The 23285-nt window shown below is 39.5% G+C and overlaps 1 protein-coding gene across 10 annotated transcripts in view; it reads left to right on the forward strand.

The window, feature by feature from the left end:
* BIRC6 (baculoviral IAP repeat containing 6) overlaps positions 1-21830 on the forward strand; it is a 267531-nt gene extending 245701 nt beyond the window's left edge. For all 10 annotated transcript variants that reach the window (XM_039475342.2, XM_039475325.2, XM_074395728.1 and 7 more), the window contains 5 exons: positions 1000-1161; positions 4222-4299; positions 9932-10120; positions 13862-13996; positions 21495-21830. In XM_039475342.2, the coding sequence (XP_039331276.2) occupies positions 1000-1161; positions 4222-4299; positions 9932-10120; positions 13862-13996; positions 21495-21674 (744 nt within the window). In that variant the 3' untranslated portion in view covers positions 21675-21830. The remainder of the gene's footprint in view (positions 1-999; positions 1162-4221; positions 4300-9931; positions 10121-13861; positions 13997-21494) is intronic.
* The last annotated feature ends 1455 nt before the right edge of the window (positions 21831-23285 follow it).

Raw genomic sequence — 23285 nt, forward strand, 5'->3', positions numbered from 1 at the left:
TTTGAGCTTTTGGATAGGCTTATGCCTGTAATCCCAGCACTTTGGGAGGCCAAGCTTGGTGTGCGGATCACTTAAGATCAGGAGTTCCAGACTAGCCTGGCCAACATGGTGAAACCCCATCTCTACTAACAATACAAAAACTAGCTGGATGTGGTGGCAGGTACCTGTTATCCCAGTATTCAGCGGGCTGAAGCTGGAGAATCACTTGAACCTGGTGGGTGGAGGTTGCAGTGAGCTGGGATCACGCCATTGTACTCCAGCCTGGGCGACAGAATGAGACTCCATCTCAACAACAACAAAAGGCTGGGTGCAGTGGCTCATTCCTGTAATCTGGCACTTTGGGAGGCCAAGGCGGGTGCATCAGTTGTAGTCAGGAGTTTGAGACCAGCCTGGCTGATATGGTGAAACCTTGTCTCTACTAAAAATACAAAAATTAGCCAGGTATGGTGGTGCATGCTTGTAACCCAGCTACTTGGGAGGCTGAGGCAGAAGAATTGCTTGAACCTGGGAGACAGAGGTTGCAATGAGCCGAGATCATGCCATTGCACTCCTGCCTGGTCCAGAGTGAGACTCTGTCTCAAAAAAAAAAAAAAAAAAAAAAAAAGGTTATTCTTATTATGCCTGGGCACAGTGGCTCAAATCTGTAATCCCAGCAATTAGGGAGGCTGAGGCGGGTGGCACTTGAGACTAGGAGTTTGAGACCAGCCTGGATAACTTGGTGAAATCCCATCTCTACTGAAAATGTAAAAATTAACCAGTATGCTGGCAGGTGTCTGTGATCCCAGCTACTTGGGAGGCCAAGGCAGGAGAATTGCTTGAACTCAGGAGGTAGAGGTTGCAGTGAGCTGAGATTTTGCCATTGCACTTGAGTCTGGGTGACAGAGTGAGACTCCATCTCCAAAAAAGAAGGTTGTTCTTATTTCATGTTGGATTGTATTTTTTTGAGTATCATTGTTTAAGAATATTAACATAGGCTTTTGTATGTTTATATATATCCAGGTTCTAATAACTGGTCCAGCGGACACCCCTTACGCAAATGGCTGCTTTGAGTTTGATGTGTATTTTCCTCAAGATTATCCCAGTTCACCTCCTCTTGTGAATCTAGAGACAACTGGTGGTCATAGCGTGAGATTCAATCCAAACCTTTATAATGATGGCAAGGTAATTTAATTGTAATCTTTTGTTTCAGATGCTAACAGTTATATACAAAGGTTCTTTGTAATTTGAAGAAAAATTTTGTTTTAGTTATCTGCTTTCTAAGAGGACATGAGTTTCTTTGTACTTCTCTTCCCTACATCCACAGATTAGTTTAAGGAAAAAAAGAAGGAACTGAAAAGCGCAGAGGAACTGTACAATGTTAAGAAGCACTTACAGTAAAAAGTTATTGAGGGGCTTAACATAAAGTTCTATGATACAGACCATTATGAACTTAAAGCGTACTTCATAGTAAAGTTTTTTTTACATTTCCTTGTATTAAAAGTAGGAAGATACATTCTCACTTACAAAAAAGCTGAACAAAAGATGTAATAAAAATAATCTTATATGACCACAAAGCTTTTTAAATTAGATTTAATAGAGTAATCTGTTTTACAGAGGTATTTTGGATACTTTGATAGAATTTCAGTGGTAAATTCTGTGCTGAGTATTCAGTGTTTTAAAGTTACTAGAAAAGAAGAATTTCAAAAAGTACAGCCTGCCTCAGATATGTGGTTGCAAATTATCATTAGCTCAAATCATAAAACTAGAATTAGTTTTTTGGGTTTGTTACAGAAGTCTTGACCTGAGTCAGAACTTTCTTTGGAAGAGCAGAGAACAGGTTTTCTGTGACTGAGTAGGGAAGAGGAAATAGCAATGGTCTTGACTTTACTTGAGACACTGGAAGTTGAATAGAGTTTAAGTGTAAAATATTAAATTGTATTTAAGAAAATAATTTTTCAAGGCTTCATTGCACAGATAACAGAGTAAAGGCTTGGGAGTCCTAAATTAATAGTCTTTTATCCTCATACTTACCTATGTGTTCGGTGATACACACAATTGTGGACTTATTTTTAAAATTAAACACACTGTTAGCATTTAATCTTAGGTCTTATATCTATAGATAGATGTGAGGATACATATTTGCCATTGTTAATCCCAAGAATGCTCTAAAGCAGAGATATCCAAAGTTTTGGCTTCCATGGAGCACACTGGAAGAATAATAATTGTCTTGGGCCACACATAAAATACACCAACACAAACAGTATAGCTAATGAGCTTTAAAAAAAAAAATAGCAAAAAAACCTCACAATGTTTTAAAAAACTTTTTTAGGCTGCATGTGGGCTGCAGGTTGGACAAGCTTGCACTAAAGGTCAAGTGTATGACAGTACTTTGAATAATATACAAGACTTTATAGATACAACTTTTTTAAAATTATTAACTACCCGCTGAATGAATTAACGTATTCTGTGTTCTTGCTTTCAGAGCATTGTAAGAGTAGTAAGGAGGCAGACCTCTCTTCATTTATAAGAATCACCTATGCTGGGCAGGTTGTCTCATGCCTGTAATTCCAGCACTTTGGGAGGCTGAGGCGGGCGAATTACCTGAGGTTGGGAGTTTAAGACCAGCCTGACCAATATGGAGAAACCCTGTCTCTACTAAAAATACAAAATCAGCCGGGTGTGGTGGCACATGCCTGTAAGCCCAGCTACTCGGGAGGTTGAGGCAGGAGAAGCTCTTGAACTCAGGAGGTGGAGGTTGTAGTGAGCCAAGATCGCATCATTGCACTCCAGCCTGGGCAACAAGAGCTAAACTCTGTCTCAACAAAAAAAAGAACCACCTGTTTTCCAAATCTGTTAGCCATTATATAAACTTATAAATTTACCATTAAAAATTTATAAAATCTGTTGAGTATATTTTGTATTTTCAGAACATATGCCAGAAGAACATATGTGATATGCCCCAGTTTTATTTTTATTGCAAGACTAGTTACAGGTGTAGATTAAGTGTCCCCAGTTCTGTCTTTCCCTGCTAAGTATCTAATGTTATCTTTAAGTATATTTTGAGGAAACTTGGGAATTCTGAATACTCTTTTAGCGGGGGTCTGTTTGTGTGAGGCCAGATTTGATCCATATACTTGAATCAAAGCAGTATATTGCAACTAGTTGATTGTAGACATAGATATGAAATCAAGCTCTGTTCTCTTAAGCAATTTTGCATTTTCAGAATTTAGAAAGAAATGCATAGAAATGTAAAATAGTACCACTTTTCCTTACTAAAAATAGTTATTTTAGTAAAAATAGAACTAGCATATGATCTGTCAGTCCCACTAATGAATATATATCCAAGGGAAAGAAATCAGAATCTTGAAGAGATATTTGTACTGCTGTTTATTGCAGCGCTGTACAGAATAGCCAAGATACAGATCAACTTAAATAGCCATCAACAGGTAAATTGATAAAGAAAACATAGCTTATTTATACACAGTGGAGTATATTCAGCCATGAAAAGAATGAGATCCTGCCTTTCATAGCAACACAGATGAGCCTGTCAGGACATTATGTTAAGTGAAATAAATCAAGTACTGAAAGATAAATACTGCATTTTCTCACTATTGTAGGAGCTAAAAACATTGGTCTCAGACAAAATGGAAAGTAGAATAGTAGTACTAAAGGTGGGAGGGAAAGAGAAAGAGCAAGGGAACAGGTAAAGGTTAGTTAATGGATACACAATTACAGCTAGATAGGAGAAATAGGTTTTGGTGTTGTGTAGCACAGTGGGGTGACTATTTACATTTTTCCAAAGAGCTAGAAGGGAGAACGTTGAATGTTAACAACACTGAAAGGTTTGAGGTGATGTATACAATAATTGCCCTATTTTGATCAATACACATTGTATACATATATTGAAATGTCACTGTACCCCATAAATATGTGCTCATTTAAAATACTTCGTTTTTAAAATACTTTGTTCTTAAAATAATTGATTTTTCATTAAAATGTTATTTATATTGACATATAATAGATGCTGGTCAATTTTGCGTTATGAAGAAATTATAATGCCACACAAATTTGAATCACATCTGAAGAAGCCAAATTGTTTTAACAGATTAAGCCTTAGGGTTTTGTCTGGGGACATACAAAACTGAAATATTTTGACATGATAGCATTTTGTTTATACTTCTTGTTATGACAGTTTTTAAGCACTCTTTTGTCAATTCTGTTTCTGCTTTCTTCCTTCATCAGGTTTGTTTAAGCATCTTAAACACGTGGCATGGAAGACCAGAAGAGAAGTGGAATCCTCAGACCTCAAGCTTTTTGCAAGTAAACAGAATTTCTCTGACATTTTCACTTATGAAATAAAGAACTGTGTAGTATTTTAAAAATTTTTTATTGACCAAAAATAAATATAGTAAACCCCCAAAAAGATAGATTACTAGGAAATACATGTTAAATAGTTTATAGGTGAGAGGTTAGCATAGTGGAGTCTCATCTTATGTGTAATCTAAAATCTCAGGTTGGGGCATAAAACAAAAATTGAGTTTAGCCAAAACTTCCTTCAAAAATAATTCCAGGCTGGGCACAGTGGCCACCGTGTTCTTCTGTGTTCCTTGATTTCAGTTCCTGAACAGATTATGAGAGCCTCGTACAGTTGTGCAGATTTTAATATGAAGCTAAAAAGGAGAGGGGGCCAGGTGCAGTGGCTCAGCACTTGGGAAGCTGAGGTGCATGAATCATTTGAAGTCAAGAGCTTGAGACCAGCTTAGTCAACATAGTGAGACCCCCATCTCTACTAAAAATACAAAATACAATTAGCCAGGCAAAGTGGTGCATGCCTGTAATGCCAACTACTAGGAGGCTGAGGAAGAAGAATCAGTGGAAACCGGGAGGAGGAGGTTATAGTGAGCTAAGATCATGCCATGCACTCCAGCCTAGGCGACAGAGTGAGACTGTTATCTAAAAAGTTTTTTAAAATGAAAAAAAGGAGAGGGGCAGTAAATTTGGCCTATGAATAAAAGTCTAACTCTTGACTCTGCAAATAGCAACAAATTGACTCAAATCAGTGAACCTACATTATGGATTGAAAATACATGCTGTTTGTTATATCAGTGTAAATATATGTGTATATATAATATGATATACTGTGTGTATGTTTTTTTGTTGTTGTTGTTTGTTTTTTTTTTTTTTTTTTTTTGAGGAGGAGTTTCGCTCTTGTTACCCAGGCTGGAGTGCAATGGCGCGATCTCGGCTCACCGCAACCCCTGCATCCTGGGTTCAGGCAATTCTCCTGCCTCAGCCTCCTGAGTAGCTGGGATTACAGGCACACGCCACCATGCCCAGCTAATTTTTGTATTTTTAGTAGAGACGGGGTTTCACCATGTTGACCAGGATGGTCTCGATCTCTTGACCTCGTGATCCACCCGCCTCGGCCTCCCAAAGTGCTGGGATTACAGGCTTGAGCCACCGCGCCCGGCTGTGTGTATGTTTTTATGTTAATTATCAATTGATTTTCAATTCAGATTCTAAGAAGCTTGTTATAAGTAAATTAAATACTATTTTTGGTTTGATCCAAATAGCTTTTTTTTTTTTTTTTTTTTTTTTTGAGACGGAGTTTCGCTCTTGTTGCCCAGGCTGGAGTGCAATGGCACGATCTCGGCTCACCGCAACCTCCGCCTCCTGGGTTCAGGCAATTCTCCTGCCTCAGCCTTCTGGGTAGCTGGGATTACAGGCACGTGCCACGATGCCCAGCTAATTTTTTGTATTTTTAGTAGAGACGGGGTTTCACCATGTTGACCGGGATGGTCTCGATCTCTCGACCTCGTGATCCAGCAGCCTCGGCCTCCCAAAGTGCTGGGATTACAGGCTTGAGCCACCACGCCCGGCCCCAAATAGCTTTTTAAATGAAGTTCTGTTGATCAAACAATTCATGCTGGCTACTTTTTTTTTTGCATACCTCTATTATATTTGTAGAAATATTTTTCAGGGTAGAATTGATTTTGTTCTGTGTTATAAAGTTTATTTAATTCTCTCAGTCATCCTGCAACAGAAGTAGATCTTATACCCATTTTACAGATGATGAAAATACAGGTTCTAAAGGTATAGATAACTCTACTGTGATCCCTATAACTTCAAATATTACACACTGTTTCTCATGCCTAAAATTTTGTTTTATTTTATAACACTGAAAATCAGATTTTTTTTAAAAGAGGAAATCCTTCATCCCAAAGGTTTACTGTTTCTCTGCTTATTTCCTGCCTAGTGTTGTGAGGAGTACAGTAAGGTATAGTGTATATTAAAATGACTGTCCAGTTCAGACAGCCCAGGGGTCCAGAAATTCCCTGAAATATATATTATCTCTATTAGACTGCTGAGTTTGCTATTAAAAAATAAAATGGCATTTATACTCTTCCAAAAAGGTAATGCCTGCTGGGCCACCCAGTGGTAAGATAACCCACGGCATAAAGTATTCTTTGAATTTAATTCCAGGAAATATTGGTCTCTGATAATGAATCTTTTTTTATTCTTATCAAATACAAACTTTGTAATATGTTTTTCTCTTTTAGCAGACAATAAATTATACCCATATTTATTTCTCAAATGTAAATTTTTTCCTTTTTTTCCTGGTACACAAAACACTCATTCTTTTTGATTTAACTTTTCTTTTAGGTTCAGGGGTTCCACTGCAGGTTTGTTATATAAACTCATGTCACAGGTAAACTCATGTCAAAAGGGTTTGATGTACAGATTATTTTGTCACCCAGGTACTTAGTCTAATATTTGATAGTTACCTTTTTTGTTTTGTTTTGTTGTTGTTGTTGTTGTTGTTGTTGTTGTTGTTGTTTTGAGATAGTCTCACTCTGTGGCCTAGACTGGGCACAATCTTGGCTCACTGCAACCTCTGCCTATTCAAGCGATCCTCCCACCTCAGCCTCCTGAGTAGCTGAGACCACAGACACATATCACCATAATACAAATTAGCCCAGCTAATTTTTGTAGTTTTAGTAGAGACAGGCTTTCACCATGTTGACCAGGATGGTCTCCAGCCCCTGATCTCAAGTGATCTGCCTGCCAACCAAAGTGTTAGGATTACAGGCGTAAGCCTGCACACCCAGCCAGTAGTTATTTTTTTCTGATCTTTTTCCTCCTTTCAGCTTTCACCATCAAATAGGCCCCACTGTCTGCAAAACACTTTATGCTTCCTTTAGTGGACTTTGCGTTGCTGTTTTAAACAAAATAGGCTGTGAATCTAAAGACATTTTATAATTATTATAACTGCCTGAGATCTATAAAACCATATTTTGTCTCAAAGGAGATGAAGTTAAATAAATAAATGAGTCCTTTTTTTAAATAAATGTGTAATGAATATTTAAATTTTTTCTATGCTTTTGTATAAAAATGCAATTATACCCTACTTACATTAACAGAAGGGGACAATTATTTAAAAGGGAAAAGGACAGTAACTAATAATTACGCTTTGGAAAGGGATTACAAAAGTGTCAGTTTTTAATTAAGAGAAAGTAGACATCCTGAGGAAAACCACTTTCCTTCAATGATACATGTAGTTCCAGAAAGCTTTAAATGTGTGAGATCTCTGGCCAGGCAAGGTGGCTTCTGCCTGTAATTTCAGCAGTTTGGGAGGCTGGCAGATCACTTGAGGCCTGGAGTTCAAGAACAGACTGGCCAATATGGAGAAACCCTATCTCTACTAAAAATAAAAAATTAGTGAGATGGGGTCACAGGCATCCCAGCTACTCAGGAGGCTGAGACAGGAGAGTCACTTGAACCCGGGAGGCAGAGGTTGCAGTGAACTAAGATTGTACCACTGTACTCCAGCCTGCAACAGGCAAGACACTGTCTCCAAAAAGAAAATAATAATAATTAAAATTAAAAACATGAGCTCTTTGTCTCAGAAATAATGTGAAGTAAAATTTTTTCCATAATGGTCTCTTCAGGTCATATTTAACCCTTTCTGTTTTGGGTCAAATACATTACTTTCAAGTATTCCTTTTTAAAGTTTTTTAAAACTTTGACTTATGCATATCCATGAGATTGTTTAATCATTGTGCCTAACAAAAGTGTAATTGCTGTTCTTTTTCATTTATGAATTGGTTAGATAATATCTGATGTTTTCCTGGCTTCAAGGATGTTATATTAGTGACTTCTATAGGTATATTAACTGGAAATACTATATTCACTGTAAGTCACCTTTCTTAATATATGTTACATCTGGAGAAAAAAAGCCTTCTGGTAAATAAGTAGTGGGTTGGAAGTGGTCTTAGAACCATAAGACCATCTTGTCAATCAGAGTTTCTGGTCGGGTGCGGTGGCTCACGCCTGTAATCTCAGCACTTTAGGAGGCTGAGGCGGGCAGATCACGTGAGGTCAGGAGTTCGAGACCCTCCTGGCCAATATGGCGAAACCCCATCTCTACTAAAAATGCAAAAAAATCAGCCAGGCTTGGGGTTGCATGCCTGTAGTCTCAGCTACTTGGGAGGCTGAGGAAGGAGAATCACTTTAACCCAGGAGACGGAGAATTGCGGTGAGCCGTGATCATACCACTGCACTGCAGCCAGGGTGTCAGAGCAAGACTCCGTCTCAAAAACAAAAACAAATAAGAATGTCTAATAAGGTGTTTATAATACTATGGCAGTTAATTTTCCTTTGAATTAAAATTTTAAATGATCTCAGGCATAGTTTTTTTTGTTTGTTTTGTTTTGTTTTGTTTTGTTTGAGACGGAGTTTCGCTCTTGTTACCCAGGCTGGAGTGCAATGGCGTGATGTCGGCTCACCTCAACCTCCGCCTCCTGGGTTCAGGCAATTCTCCTGCCTCAGCCTCCTGAGTAGCTCAGATTACAGGCATGTGCCGCCATGCCCAGCTACTTTTTTGTATTTTTAATAGAGACGGGGTTTCACCATTTTGACCAGGATGGTCTTGATATCTTGACCTCGTGATCCACCCGCCTCGGCCTCCCAAAGTGCTGGGATTACAGGCTTGAGCCACCGCGCCCGGCCTTTTTTTTTTTTTTTTGAGACGGAGTTTCACTCTTGTTACCCAGGCTGGAGTGCAATGGCGCGATCTCGGCTCACCGCAACCTCCGCCTCCTGGGTTCAGGCAATTCTCCTGTCTCAGCCTCCTGAGTAGCTGGGATTACAGGCACATACCACCATGCCCAGCTAATTTTTTGTATTTTTAGTAGAGACGGGGTTTCACCATGTTGACCGGGATGGTCTCGATCTCTTGACCTCGTGATCCACCCGCCTTGGCCTCCCAAAGTGCTGGGATTACAGGCTTGAGCCACCGCGCCCGGCCAGGCATAGTTTTTTTTATAAGTGAGCATTGTTAAGAGTGCATGGCTAGGCTGGGTATGGTGGCTCATGCCTGTAATCCCAGCACTTTGGGAGGCCGAGGTGGACAGATCACCTCAGGTGAGAAGTTCAGAACCATCCTGGCTAACATGATGAATCCCCATCTCTACTAAAAACACAAAAATTAATCAGGTCTGGTGGCAGTCACCTGTAATCCCAGCTACTCTCGAGAGTCTAACAGGAGAATTGCTTGAATCCGGGAGGCAGAGATTGAAGGGAGCTAAGATTATGCCATTAAGTGCGTGGCTAGCTTTATGCCCTCTAAGATTAAGAAGAGTTTGAGCAGAATGTTGGTATGATATGAGTTGTTTACAAACAAAATTGCTTTAGCATTTTTTTGGAAATAGGTTCTTCATATCTATTAATATTCAAGAATTCAAGAGTAAAACCAGATATATAAATATTACTTATGAATTGTGCCTAATTTTATTTTGCTTTTATAATAAACTATTGTTATAAACATCGATTTTTATTGTGATAGAAATTTGTGGAAACACATATTAAAGAAGAGTCTTTGGATAAAGCAGGATATCAGTTCGCCCATTGTAAAAGTATCCCATCATAGCTATTCTTTTCCTTTATTCTTTAGGTGTTGGTGTCTGTCCAGTCCCTTATATTAGTAGCTGAGCCATATTTTAATGAACCAGGATACGAACGGTCTAGAGGCACACCCAGTGGCACACAGAGTTCTCGAGAATATGATGGAAACATTCGACAAGCAACAGTTAAGTGGGCAATGCTAGAACAAATCAGAAACCCTTCACCATGTTTTAAAGAGGTATGTTCAATAAAATTAATGAAATACTTTAAGACATTTTACAGTATAGACCAGGTGTGGTGGCTATACCTGTAAGCTCAGCACTTTGGGAGGTCAAGGCAGGTGGATCACTTGAGGTCAGGAGTTTGAGACCAGCCTGGCCAATATGGCGAAACCCAAACTCTACTAAAAAAAAAAAGAGAAAGAAAAATTAGGTGTGGTTGCTGGTGCCTATAATCTCAGCTACTTGGGAGGCAGGGGTGAACCTGGGATGTGGAGGCTGCAGTGAGCTGAGGTTGCACCACTGCACTCTAGCCTAGGCTACAGCAGAGCAAGACTTCATCTCAACAACAACAACAAAAAATTTATAATATAATTTGTTAGTATTATACTTGCCTTTATATATATCTAATATATGAAACTTTAGGTTTTAGAGTTAATCCCAAAAGATCATTAGTAAACCTGGACAATATAGCAAGTCCCCATGTCTGCAAAATGTTTAAAAATTTAGCTGGCACCTGTAGTCCTAGATACCTAGTAGGCTAAGGCAGGAAGTTTGCCTGAGCCCAGGAGTTTGAGGCTGCAGTAAGCTGTGTTAACACCACTGCACTCCAGCATGGCTAACAGTCTTAGGAAAAAAAAAATTGGTAGTAGATAGTACACATGAAGTATAAAACCATCTATATTCTAAAAGATGGCCAGGCATGGTGGCTCACGCTTGTAATCCTAACACTTGAGGAGGCCGAGGCAGACAGATCACGAGGTCAGGAGATAAAGACCATCCTAGCCAACATGGTGAAACTATGTCCCTACTAAAAATACAAGAGCAATACTCCATCTCCTAAATAAATAAATAAGAACGAAAATTTTCCAAAATTTAGTCAGATGTCTTTTCGTTTTTTATTTTATTTTATTTTATTTTTTGAAACAGAGTCACTGTGTCACCAGGCTGGAGTGCAGTGGCATGATCTCAACTCACTGCAACCTCCACCTCCTGGGTTCAAGCAATTCTCCTGCCTCAGCTTCCCTAGTAACTGGGACTACAGGAGTGCGCTGCCACACCCAGCTAATTTTTGTATTATTAGTAGAGACAAGGTTTCACCATGTTCGCCAAGTTGATCTCAAACTCCTGACCTCAGGTGATCCACCCACCTTGGCCTTTCAAAGTGCTGGGATTACAGGTGTGAGTTAGTGCCCGGACTTTTCTTTATTACTTACCATTCTACTATCCAACTCTCTAAATATGTTTCTAAAATGTTTCTCAGAAAACGTTTTTATTGAAGATGATTTTTTTTTATTTTTATTTTTTATTTTGGAGGAAGACAGAAGAATGAAGATGGTTTCTAAATTTGTTTTGCAAATAGAAATTTTGCCCGTGTGTGTGTGTGTGTGTGTGTGTGTGTGTGTGTGTGTGTGTAGCTCTTTGCCTATGATTAGTTGTCTCCCCGTAGTATGCCAAAATACAATTACACTTTTCATGTGCTGTATCAAATTACTTTAGCACCACAACCTGCTGTAATTGTGTCCAGAAACATTTTTCTTTTTTTTTTTTTTTTTTTTTTTTTTTTTTTTGAGACGGAGTTTCGCTCTTGTTACCCAGGCTGGAGTGCAATGGCGCGATCTCGGCTCACCGCAACCTCCGCCTCCTGGGCTCAGGCAATTCTCCTGCCTCAGCCTCCTGAGTAGCTGGGATTACAGGCACGTGCCACCATGCCCAGCTAATTTTTTGTATCTTTAGTAGAGACGGGGTTTCACCATGTTGACCAGGATGGTCTCGATCTCTCGACCTCGTGATCCACGCCTCAGCCTCCCAAAGTGCTGGGATTACAGGCTTGAGCCACCGCGCCCGGCTAACATTTTTCTTTTTTAAAATTATTTCACTTCATCATGAATTTTTAAAGTTGTGCTGGAAAGTTAACATTTTAGAGGAGAAAAATGGTATATTTACCTGACATAAAATTGATGTTTAATAAAACTATGCAAATATTCTGCGTGAATACTATGAAGCCTTCCTCTTCATCAGATAGAATTGATGAATATTTCTTTTTCTTTGGCTTTTGCTTTTACTAAGTAAATTTACATGCCAGTGTCCTTTGATTGACAAAGTTGGATACTTTATTTTTGCAAAGATCGTACCACTGCACTCCAGCTTGGGCAGCAGAGTGAGACTGTCTCGAAAAAAAAAATGTAATTTATTGGTTTATGCATATTATTTTTTTCAGGAAGGATAAACACAGGAAACTCAGAGAAGGGGATGACTCTTTTTTCTTTTTTTTTTTAGACGGAGTTTCGCTCTTGTTACCCAGGCTGGAGTGCAATGGCGCGGTCTTGGCTCACCGCAGTCTCCGCCTCCCGGGTTCAGGCAATTCTCCTGCCTCAGCTTCCCGAGTAGCTGGGATTACAGGCACGCACCACCATGCCCAGCTAATTTTTTGTATTTTTAGTAGAGACGGGGTTTCACCATGCTGACCAGGATGGTCTCAATCTCTTGACCTTATGATCCACCCGCCTCGGCCTCCCAAAGTGCTGGGATTACAGGCGTAAGCCACCACGCCCGGCCGGGGATGACTTTTACAAAAAGCAAATATGTATAATTTGAGACAATCATCCTTCTTATTCTTTAGAAACTACCGTGCATTAAAGGAGCCACTCCCTGTCCATGTATACTTTCTCAGTTTTCCTAATCAAATGCCACTCACTACTCTGAATGCCCTGGGCTTTTTGTTTTTGTTTACTGTTGTTCTTTAAAAATATCTTTTTCTGGTACACTCACTTCCCATCTGATTCTGTTATTATGGTTCTTCATTTAAAGGCAGCCGAGTCGTACTTAACTTTTGTATCCCAGAGGCTTCAAACCCAATAACTATTAAATATGGTAAGGGTCGTATTGGTGTTTGACATTCATTCCCATAGTTTTCTAGTGATTTTTTCCTTTGTAGATTTGATCGATTGTTCTTTAGGGAAGATACACTTCCCGGGCAATCCTCAACCAGAATACACAGTAATATTTCCAAATTGATAACTGCTTTCTAATTAAAATTTGTTAGAAATAGACTCTTATTACTATACCTTGGTAGAAATTTTACTGAGTTTTTCAAGGAGATTTTTTTTTTAATTGCAAATGTAAACCACAGTAATAATAAAGAAATTTAACTTCCTAAAATAAAAGTCCTGTCTATAAATTAACAAGAAGATAAAATTAAGCAAGTGAGTATAGTGTCATTTCTGGGGATCCCTTCAGATTTCTGTGTGAATGCCTTTGGCATTTAGAATATACTTATCTAGGTGTTCTTTATCTTTTAAAGGCAGAAATTTCTCTGTTTTCAGTACTTTTAAAATCCTTTTTTCCGGGTTAGTTATTTATTTGCATTTGCCTTCTGAATATATTGTATCATATGTGTCTCGTGGTCTCTGGATAAGATTGATTTTGCAAGTGTCTGACCAGGATTGTACATTCTTTTCTGCTGTAAATTTCATATATTATATTTCAGCAAATGTTATCTCAAATAATGAGCTTGATTTTTCCCTGCTAATGATGTAGAGTTGACTAAATTGAGTTTTATGGGCAGAAAAACATTGCAGTGTCTGTATATTTATTTATTTAAATATATTTGTTAAAATATTCTAAATAAATATATAATATATATATTTTTAATTTAAATATATATATAATACATTCCATTTCTTTGTAATGTCATATACTGTGTCTTTTTAAATTCTGACTGTAAACACTGCTTGTTCTCCTGCTTACTTTTTCTCAAGGTTATATACAAACATTTTTACTTGAAAAGAGTTGAGATAATGGCCCAATGTGAGGAGTGGATTGCGGACATTCAGCAGTACAGCAGTGATAAGCGGGTAGGCAGGACTATGTCTCACCATGCAGCAGCTCTAAAGGTGAGTAAGCCTTTCTAAGACGAGCCTTGTTGCTTTAAGAATTGTGTACTATAAAGACACATGCACACAAATGTTCATTGCAGCACTGTTTACAATAGCAAAGACCTGAAACCAACCCAAATGCCCATCGATGATAGACTGGACAGGGAAAATGCGGCACATATACACCATGGAATATTATGCAGCCATCAAAAATGATGAGTTCGTGTCCTTTGTAGGGACATGGATGAACCTGGAAACCATCATTCTCAGCAAACTGACACAAGAACAGAAAATCAAACACCGCATGTTCTCACTCATAGGCAGGTGTTGAACAATGAGAACACATGGACACAGGGAAGGGAACATCACACACTGGGGTCTGTTGGGGGGAAATAGGGGAGGGACAGCAGGGGGTGGGGAGTTGGGAAGAGATAGCATGGGGAGAAATGCCAGATATAGGTAAAGGGAAGGCAGCAAATGACGCTGCCATGTGTGTACCTATGCAACAATCTTGCATGTTCTTCACATGTACCCCAAAACCTAAAATGCAATTTAAAAAAAAGTAAAAAAAAATAATAAAAATAAAACTGAATGTCTTTAACAGCAAAAAAAAAAAAAAAAAAAAATGTAATTATTGTCAGAACCATGTCTACCAGAAGATAACAGGAGGGAGGGAATTAAATAAACATAAAATTTATTTTAAGTTCAGAGGAATAAATTGTTACTCAAAAGTCTATAGAAAAGATTTTTTTTTTTTTTTTTTTTTGAGACGGAGTTTCGCTCTTGTTACCCAGGCTGGAGTGCAATGGCGCGATCTCGGCTGACTGCAACCTCCGCCTCGTGGGTTCAGGCAATTCTCCTGCCTCAGCCTCCCGAGCAGCTGGGATTACAGGCATGCATCACCATGCCCAGCCAATTTTTTGTATTTTTTAGTAGAGACGGGGTTTCACCATGTTGACCAGGATGGTCTTGATCTCTTGACCTCGTGATCCACCCGCCTCGGCCTCCCAAAGTGCTGGGATTACAGGCTTGAGCCACCGCGCCCGGCGAAAAGATTTTTTTTTTTAATAGACAGAGTCTCACTCTGTTACCAGACTGGAGTACAGTGGCTCCATCTCGGCTCACTGCAACCTCTGACTCTCTGGTTGAAGCTGTTCTCCTGCTTCAGCTTCCCAAGTAGCTGAGATTACAGGCACGCGCCACCATGCCCAGCTAATTTTTGTATTTTTAGTAGAGACAAGGTTTCACCATGTTGGCCAGGATGGTCTCCATCTCCTGACCTCGTGATCCACCCGCCTCGGCCTCCCAAAGTGCTGAGATCACAGATGTGAGCCAACAGGACTGGCAAATTACTTTTTTTGACAGTAGATTGACAGTTCCTAAAATAAAAAGTGGGTACAAGGACTGAGTCAACAAGAGTTTTGTAAACTTCCTTGAAAATAATGAGGACAAGATGTGCTCCATGAATGCCTTTTTTTTCTTTCTTTCTTTCTTTTTCTCTTTTCTTTTGAGACCAGGTTTCACTCTGTTGTCCTGGCCTAGAGTGCAGTGGTGGCATCATAACTCTGTAACCTTGAACTCCTGGACTAAAGCAGTTCCCCCACCTCTGCTTCCCATGTAGCTGGGACTACAGCCAGGTGCCACGATGCCCAGCTAAATTTTTTTATTTTAAATTTTGTAGAGATGGAGTCTTACCCTGTTTCTTAGGCTGGGCTCAAGTGCTTCTCCAATCACAGCCAACCAAATCACTGGGATTACAGGCATGAGCAACCGTGCCAGAGTTGAAGGATTTCTTTTATTTCCTAGTCTTTCTCTAGGCCTCTTGCCTTCCAGAATTTTATTACTTGGAGTAGTGAGATAGATGTGAGTTGCAGATTCTTTCACAGCTGATGGTGGCAGTGGCTGTGTTAGGGCAGACAATCAGTTGTTTTCAGTTTGGACGTTCACAGAGTATAAATGTAACATGTGATGGTCTGGAAGATTTTTTTTTTTGTCTATAATGGAGATATTTCTTTATAACAGCTTTCCTTTTATCCTGCATCTGAATGTCTTTACTAATCTCTGCTCTTCATACTCTACCAGTATCCTCCCTTTCTCTATCTTCAGGTTTTTCTATTTCTACTGGCTCCTTCTAACTTTAAAGCTGTCTTCAAACAACTAGATGATGATAAGGATTTGTTAGTTCTTTAGGTGTGGTTTTTTAAAGGATCCCTGTCTTTTCAGGATATATACAGAAATATTTGTGAATGACAAAGTATATGATGTCTGGGATTTACTTCAAAATAAAATGAGAAGGGCAAAGTGTGGGAATATAGATGAAAGAAGATGGGCCATGAGTTGATAATGGTTGAAGCTGTGTGATGGATACATGGGAGTTCATTGTACTATTTTGCCCACTTTTGTGTATCTTTGAGTTTTTTCACTATAAAAATGTTTTTAAGAAGAGAAAAACACTTGGGGAAAATTTCTCTAAGCTAGTTCTATTTTGCCACTATTATTATAAAACAGGTTGTCTTCTTTCATCATCAGACTACAGCAATGGACATTTCTTGCCTCCATTTTTACCTATTGTCTTACTAATCAGCCTTTTGCAGTTTGACTTCCTTTTTACCAAAGTACTCTGTCTTCAGTTCTCAAAGCCAGTAACCCTGGCTCACTTCTCTGTTCACTTTGTCTGCTCTCCCTCCTACGGGCCTTTACACATGGTTTCCATTTTCCCCTACTTTTCAGTTCTTCTGCTTGCTCACCTCCATTCATTTTTCAGCTAAATTTCACTTCACGGAACCCTGTTTTGTTTTTTTTTTTTTTTTTTTTTTGAGATGCAGTCTCTCTCTGTCGCACAGGCTGGAGTGCAGTGGCGCGATCTTGGCTCAGGGCAGTTTCCACCTCCTGGGTTCAAGTGATTCACCTGCCTTAGCCTTCTGAATAGCTGAGATTACATGCGTCTGCTACTACACCTGGATAATTTTTGTATTTTTATTTTAGTTGTTTATTTATTTATTTTTTTGAGATGGAATTTTGCTCTGTTGCCCGCCACTATGCCCAGCTAATTTTTACATTTTTAGTAGAGACAGGGTTTCACCATCTTGGCCAGGCTGGTCTTGAATTCCTGACCTCTAGTGATCTGCCTGCCTCGGCCCCTCAAAGTGCTAGGATTACAGGAGTGAGCCGCCACACCCCGCGTGACTGATAGACTATATTAGATCATTTCAGTATAAGCGTTTCTAAGCCCCTGTGCCTACTGCTTAAAACACTCACAACATTTGTCTAATGCTTGTCTTTTGTACTGTACTTTTCATCTGTAGGCTATCTTGACTTTTCTGCTTACCCTCTTAATTCTTTCTGTGTGTTTTCCTTTTTCTCTTTTTCTGAGCGATTGTTTATTTAAAGGCTTACTTTTTGGCCTTTGGAACTATTTTTTTCTCTCTTTCTGTTTTTCCTTCATTGTTTCTGTAACCCCGACTTTGGCCATTTACTCTCTAAAAGTGACTCTTTAGACTGCTGTCAGCTCTTAGCTTTCTCTTGAATTGTATTATTGACATTTTTTACTTAGACACCATGTCATCATCTCCTTAAAGGAGATTTTCCTCAAATCAAGTTTTCTAGCCTTCTATTTACTTAATTTTACTTGATTTTAAACCATTTTTCTCTGTCTTAGGATCTTGAGATATTATGTATCTCATCCTTCATCCAGCACCCCTGGTCAGTACTAGGTCCTGTCAGCGTTGCTTCATGATGGGATTGCCCTCCTCCCCAACCCATGATTTCTGTTGAGTTCCCACAGCTTTGTCTGTTTGACCAGCTTCGTTCTACCAGGTTTCTCCCCCTTTTCAGTTCCTTCTTTAGTGCATTACCAGACTGATCCTCCCCAAATGTGTGTTTAGATATGTTTTTCACTAATACAAGACTTCAGTGGCTCAAGTCCAGCTTCTTTTCATTCAGTGTCTTCCTTATATCCCACAGCCTTTTACTGTATTTCTTCTGTGTCACTGTCACCTGGAATTTTCCATCTCTGAATTAATCCAACATTCTGTCATTTTAACTATGCATTTGCTGTTGAGTGCTGCACAAGAAAAGTACATAATTGGCTGGGCACAGTGACTCATGCCTATAATCCCAGTACTTTGGGAGGCTAAGGCAGATGGATCACTTGAGGTCAGGAGTTTAAGACCAGCCTCGCCAAGATGGTGAAACCCCAACTCTACTAAAAATACAAAAATTAGCTGGGCATGGTGGCACGCATCTGTAGTCCTAGCTAATTTGGAGGCAGAGGTTGCAATAAGCTGAGATTGCGCCACTGCACTCTAGCTTGGCAATAGAGTGAGACTCCATCTCAAAATAAATAAATAAATAAATAAATAAATAAATAAATAAATAAATAAAAATTAGTTGAGTGTGGTGTCTCATGCCTATAGTACCAACTGCTGGGGAGGCTGAGGCCTCCCCTGAACCTGGGACCTGGGAGGTGGACGTTGCAGTGAGCCGAGATCATGCCATTGCTCTCTAGCCTAGGCAACAAGAGTGCAAAATTCCATCTCAAAAAAAGAAGAAAAAGCCGGGTGCGGTGGCTCAAGCCTGTAATCCCAGCACTTTGGGAGGCCGAGGCGGGTGGATCACGAGGTCAAGAGATTGAGACCATCCTGGTCAAGATGGTGAAACCCCGTCTCTACTGAAAAAAAAAAAAAAGAAAAGTATGTAGTTGTTCAGCTTGACTCCCAAGTAAAATCATAGTATCCCTGTATTAGGCTTTCTTGCATTACTATAAGAAATCCTTGAGACTGGGTGATTTATAACGAAAGACATTCAGTGGGCTCATAGTTCTGTAGGCCGTACAGGAAGCGTGGAGCTGGCATTTACTCCACTTCTGAAGAGGCCTCAAGGACCTTTTACTCATGACAGAAGATGAAGCAGGAGCAAGAAGGAGTAGGGGCATGGGAAGTGCCACACTTTACAACATCCAGATCTCGTGATAATTAACTATCTCAGGATAGCACCAATACTTGAGGAAATTGTCCTTATGATCCCCATTTTTCTCACCTCCAACATGGGGATTACAATTTCAACATGAGATTTGGGCAGGGACATATATCCAAACTAGATCAATCCCCGATCTTAACTGGGTCTTCATTCTTGTCAGATGTTTCTTTCTCCTTCCCTGGTTATTGTTTTCACCAATTGTCCACAGCAGAAGGGAAATCAAGGCAAGGGAAATTTTCACTTACCAGCATGTAAAGGTACTTTAAAACTTTGCAAGTAGCTGCAAGGATATAGTTGCTTTTTTCTATTTATGTGTCTTATAATTTCAGCTAGAATTTTAGACTCTGTAATCTTAATGGTTTTATTATCCTCATTCTACTTTTTGCCTTTATGTTGTTGGTATTTAACACAGTGCCTCATACATAAAATTGTTCTGTAAATGTTGGTTAGCTAATTTTCAAAGTCGGTTATTGACATAATTAATTTTAAAAGCCCTTTGTTGATTATTTAAGATCATTTCTTTCCAGAAAATGATGAATCAAATATTTACATTTGTAGACAACCAGCAACCAGTCACTCCCAGTTAACATGCCTATATCCTTTTGTTAATTGCAATTTAGAGCAAAACAAATTTTATTTAATCTCTGTAGATCTTCTTTGTAACTTAATTTTTAAGAAAATTCTAATGATAAGCTGTGCACAGTGGTTCACACCTGTAATCCCAGCACTGTGAGAGGCCGGCAGGTGGATTGATTGAGGTCAGGAGTTCGAGACCAGCCTGGTTAACAAGGCGAAACCCCATCTCTATAAAAAAACACACAAAAATTAGCCAGGCATGGTGGTGCACACCTGTAATACCAGCTACTCGGGAGGCTGAGGCACAAGAATTGCTTGCGCCTGGGAGGTAGAGGTTGCAGTGAGCTGAGATCATGCCACTGCACTCTAGCATGGGTGGCACAGTGAGACCTTGTCTCAAAAAAAAAAAACAAAAAAAATTCTAATGATAAAATTATTTCTAAGGTCTATTTGGAGCATTAAGTGAGCAAATTAATGTGAACATGTGAGGATATTTTATGTATGGCCTACTACCTGATAAATACTTGTTTTCATTTGTTAAAGTATCAGTGGATTTATTTTAATTTATATACTTTTCTCTCAAAAACATTTAGCCAGAGTCAGCACATATGAGAAGTCAAAGGATTAAAGTGTTTAATTTAAAAGAGTTTGAGCTGGGCGCGGTGGCTCGAGCCTGTAATCCCAGCACTTTGGGAGGCTGAAGCAGGTGGATCACGAGGTCAGGAGATCGAGGCCATCCCGGTCAACATGGTGAAACCCCGTCTCTACTAAAAATACAAAAAATTAGCTGGGCATGGTGGCACGTGCCTGTAATCCCAGCTACTCAGGAGGCTGAGGCAGGAGAATTGCCTGAACCCAGGAGGCGGAGGTTGCGGTGAGCCGAGATCGCGCCATTGCACTCCAGCCTGGGTAACAAGAGCGAAACTCCGTCTCAAAAAAAAAAAAAAAAAAAAAAAAAATTTAAAAGAGTTTAATAGGCCAGGCACAGTGGCTCACACCTACAATCCCAGCTCTTTGGGAAGCCAAGGCAGGTGGATTGCTTGAGCCCAGGAGGTCAAAACCAGCCTGGGCAAAATGGTGAAACCCCATCTGTACAGAAAATAAAAAATTCGGTTGGCGTTGTGCCTCATGCCTGTAGTCCCAACTACTTGGGAGGCTGAGGTGGGAGGATTGCTTGAGGCTGCATGAGCTTGGATTGTGCCACTGCTCTCCAGCCTGGATGACAGAGCAAGGCTGTCTCAAAATAAAATAAAAGAGTATATGTATCTAGGACAGGTGCGGTGGCTCAGGCCTGTAATCCCAGCACTTTGGGAGGCCAGGGCGAGCAGATCACAAGGGCAAAAGTTCGAGACTATCCTGGCCAATATGGTGAAACCCTGTCTCTACTAAAAATACAAAAATTAATTGGGTGTGATGGCACACTCCTGTAGTCTAAGCTACTCGGGAGGCTGAGGCAGGAGAATCACTTGGACCCTGGAGGCGGAGATTGCAGTGAGCCGAGATCACGCCATTTCACTCCAGCCTGTCAACAGAGCAAGAACTCTGTCTCAAAAATTAAATAAAAAAGAAAGAAAGAAAGAAAAAAGAATGTATGTATCTAACTAATAATGTCCTATCAGTCTTCAGTAGTGCTGTTTTTGTGACAGCTGGGGAGCACGAGAATCTACTGCTGTGTTACTGAGGTATTTTCAGCAATATCAGTTATTCTGAGGTTAGGGATTCTTGTCAGTTTTTGTTGTTGTTGTTGTTGTTGTTGATTTTTAGAGATGCCCTAAAGGTATCTTGTCAGTTTTGCTTACTACCTGCTATATCAGGTGTCTATAACAGTGGCTTGCACAAGGAGGGGCTCAGTAAATATTCGTGGGCTTAATGCTTTGAGCTTTGTTAAAATCCAATTCCTGCCTCAAATGATGTGTTGCTAGAGGGTTTAAAGTTCTAACATAAGTCCTTTTCTCCTGCATAGCGTCATACTGCTCAGCTTCGTGAAGAGTTGCTAAAACTTCCCTGCCCTGACGGCTTGGACCCTGATACTGACGATGCCCCGGAGGTGTGCAGGGCCACAACGGGTGCCGAGGAAACTCTGATGCACGATCAGGTTAAACCTAGCAGCAGCAAAGAACTCCCCAGTGACTTCCAATTATGAGCTGCTTTGACATGGACTTCATAGACACAAAGGCTTCGAAGCACAAGCCAAATATGTCAATATTTGTATGTAAGAAACTAATTATGTAATAGGTAATGAAACTGAAACTATACTATGCTCTTAAGGAGATCCAATTAAATTCAAGGTGATCTTTTATTTACCTGTACAGGAGTGTAAACTTTTTTGTGCTTTTATTTTTCAATTGTGAGAACCACTGATTGGTATGTTCAACAAATTTGTGTATACAAAGAAATGGATAAATCACTGCTATATAAGGGAAACTACCTTAGGAAAGAATGTTTACTGAATGTTTATTTTATTTTTTTTTTTACTGTAGAGTGAGGGGTTGTTAACAAAGAATATATATTGGTCATTCTTACAACTACTATTTAAAGTCAGCAACTTTTCACTGAATTTGATAGATTTTATGTTTGGCCATATCTTCATGCTCACATTTGATTTCTGAAGACCTCCTACATACACTTCAGTAAAAGTTAAACGGACATACTCCCTCTTTTTTGATTTACTGGTACATTTTTTAAATAATAAATCTGCCATAAAATGCATTATATCTGGAGACTTGCACTTGTATGGATGAATTTATTACAGTCAACATATTTAATTTTATGCCTTCTAATTCTAAGATGCAGAAAAAATAAATGAACATGATTTTATTCTATGCCAACATTTGGGCCTCTGAATGTATCTGTTATTTGAATTTAAGTATATGAAAAGGAATGGTCAATTTGAAAGTCATTCTAAACTGAGTTTTTTTTTCTAAAGGGCTCCTTTTTTCCTGGACTATGTGGTTTTATGACTAAAGTCACATGTATGTATTAAACATTGAGGCTTTGTAGAGGAGAGAGGATGTACCTCTCTGGTGCTGTTACAGTACATTCTGTACCTGCCATACAGGCTCATTTTCATGCAAATTCTTCCTAGAGCCAAATAAATAAATACTTAGGTGAAATAGTATGTCTTGTTTCTAAACCACTTTGCCATGGTGTAAAATGCTATTTCTACAAAGAATTGAACACTTGCAAGACATAAGCATGGGAAAACAAAGCATGTTTTTCCAAGACCAGTTTCCATAGGGGAAAGACTAAGGTGATTCTTGACAGTATTTTTATAAAATAAAAGTGGCAGCCATGCATTGTGGCTCACGCCTGTAATCCCAGCACTTTGGAGACCGAAGCAGGCGGATCACCTGAGGTCAGGAGTTCGAGACTAGCCTGGCCAATGTGGTGAAACACTGTCTCCACTAAAAATACAAAAATTAGCCCAGAATGGTGGTGGGTGCCTGTAATCCCAGCTACTCAGGAGGCTCAGGCAGGAGAATTGCTTGAACCTTGGAGGCCGAGGTTGCAGTGAGCTGAGATCGTGCCATTGCACTCCAGCCTGGGCAAAGTTTTTGAAACTTCGTTTGAAAAAAAAAAAAGTGGCATGTGGGAATCCTGAATCTGGAGCTGACCAGGAGAAGTTGTATTCTGATTTCTGAGTTTGAAGAAAAAGGGGCTTTTGAGGAAATTATACTCTCTTATGTACAAAGTATAAAACTCCTTCAGCATGGATAAAGGGGGAATGAATAGTATTTGGACAGGAAATCAAAAA

Source organism: Saimiri boliviensis, chromosome 1, assembly GCF_048565385.1.
Source record: "Saimiri boliviensis isolate mSaiBol1 chromosome 1, mSaiBol1.pri, whole genome shotgun sequence".
Taxonomy (NCBI): domain Eukaryota; kingdom Metazoa; phylum Chordata; class Mammalia; order Primates; family Cebidae; genus Saimiri; species Saimiri boliviensis.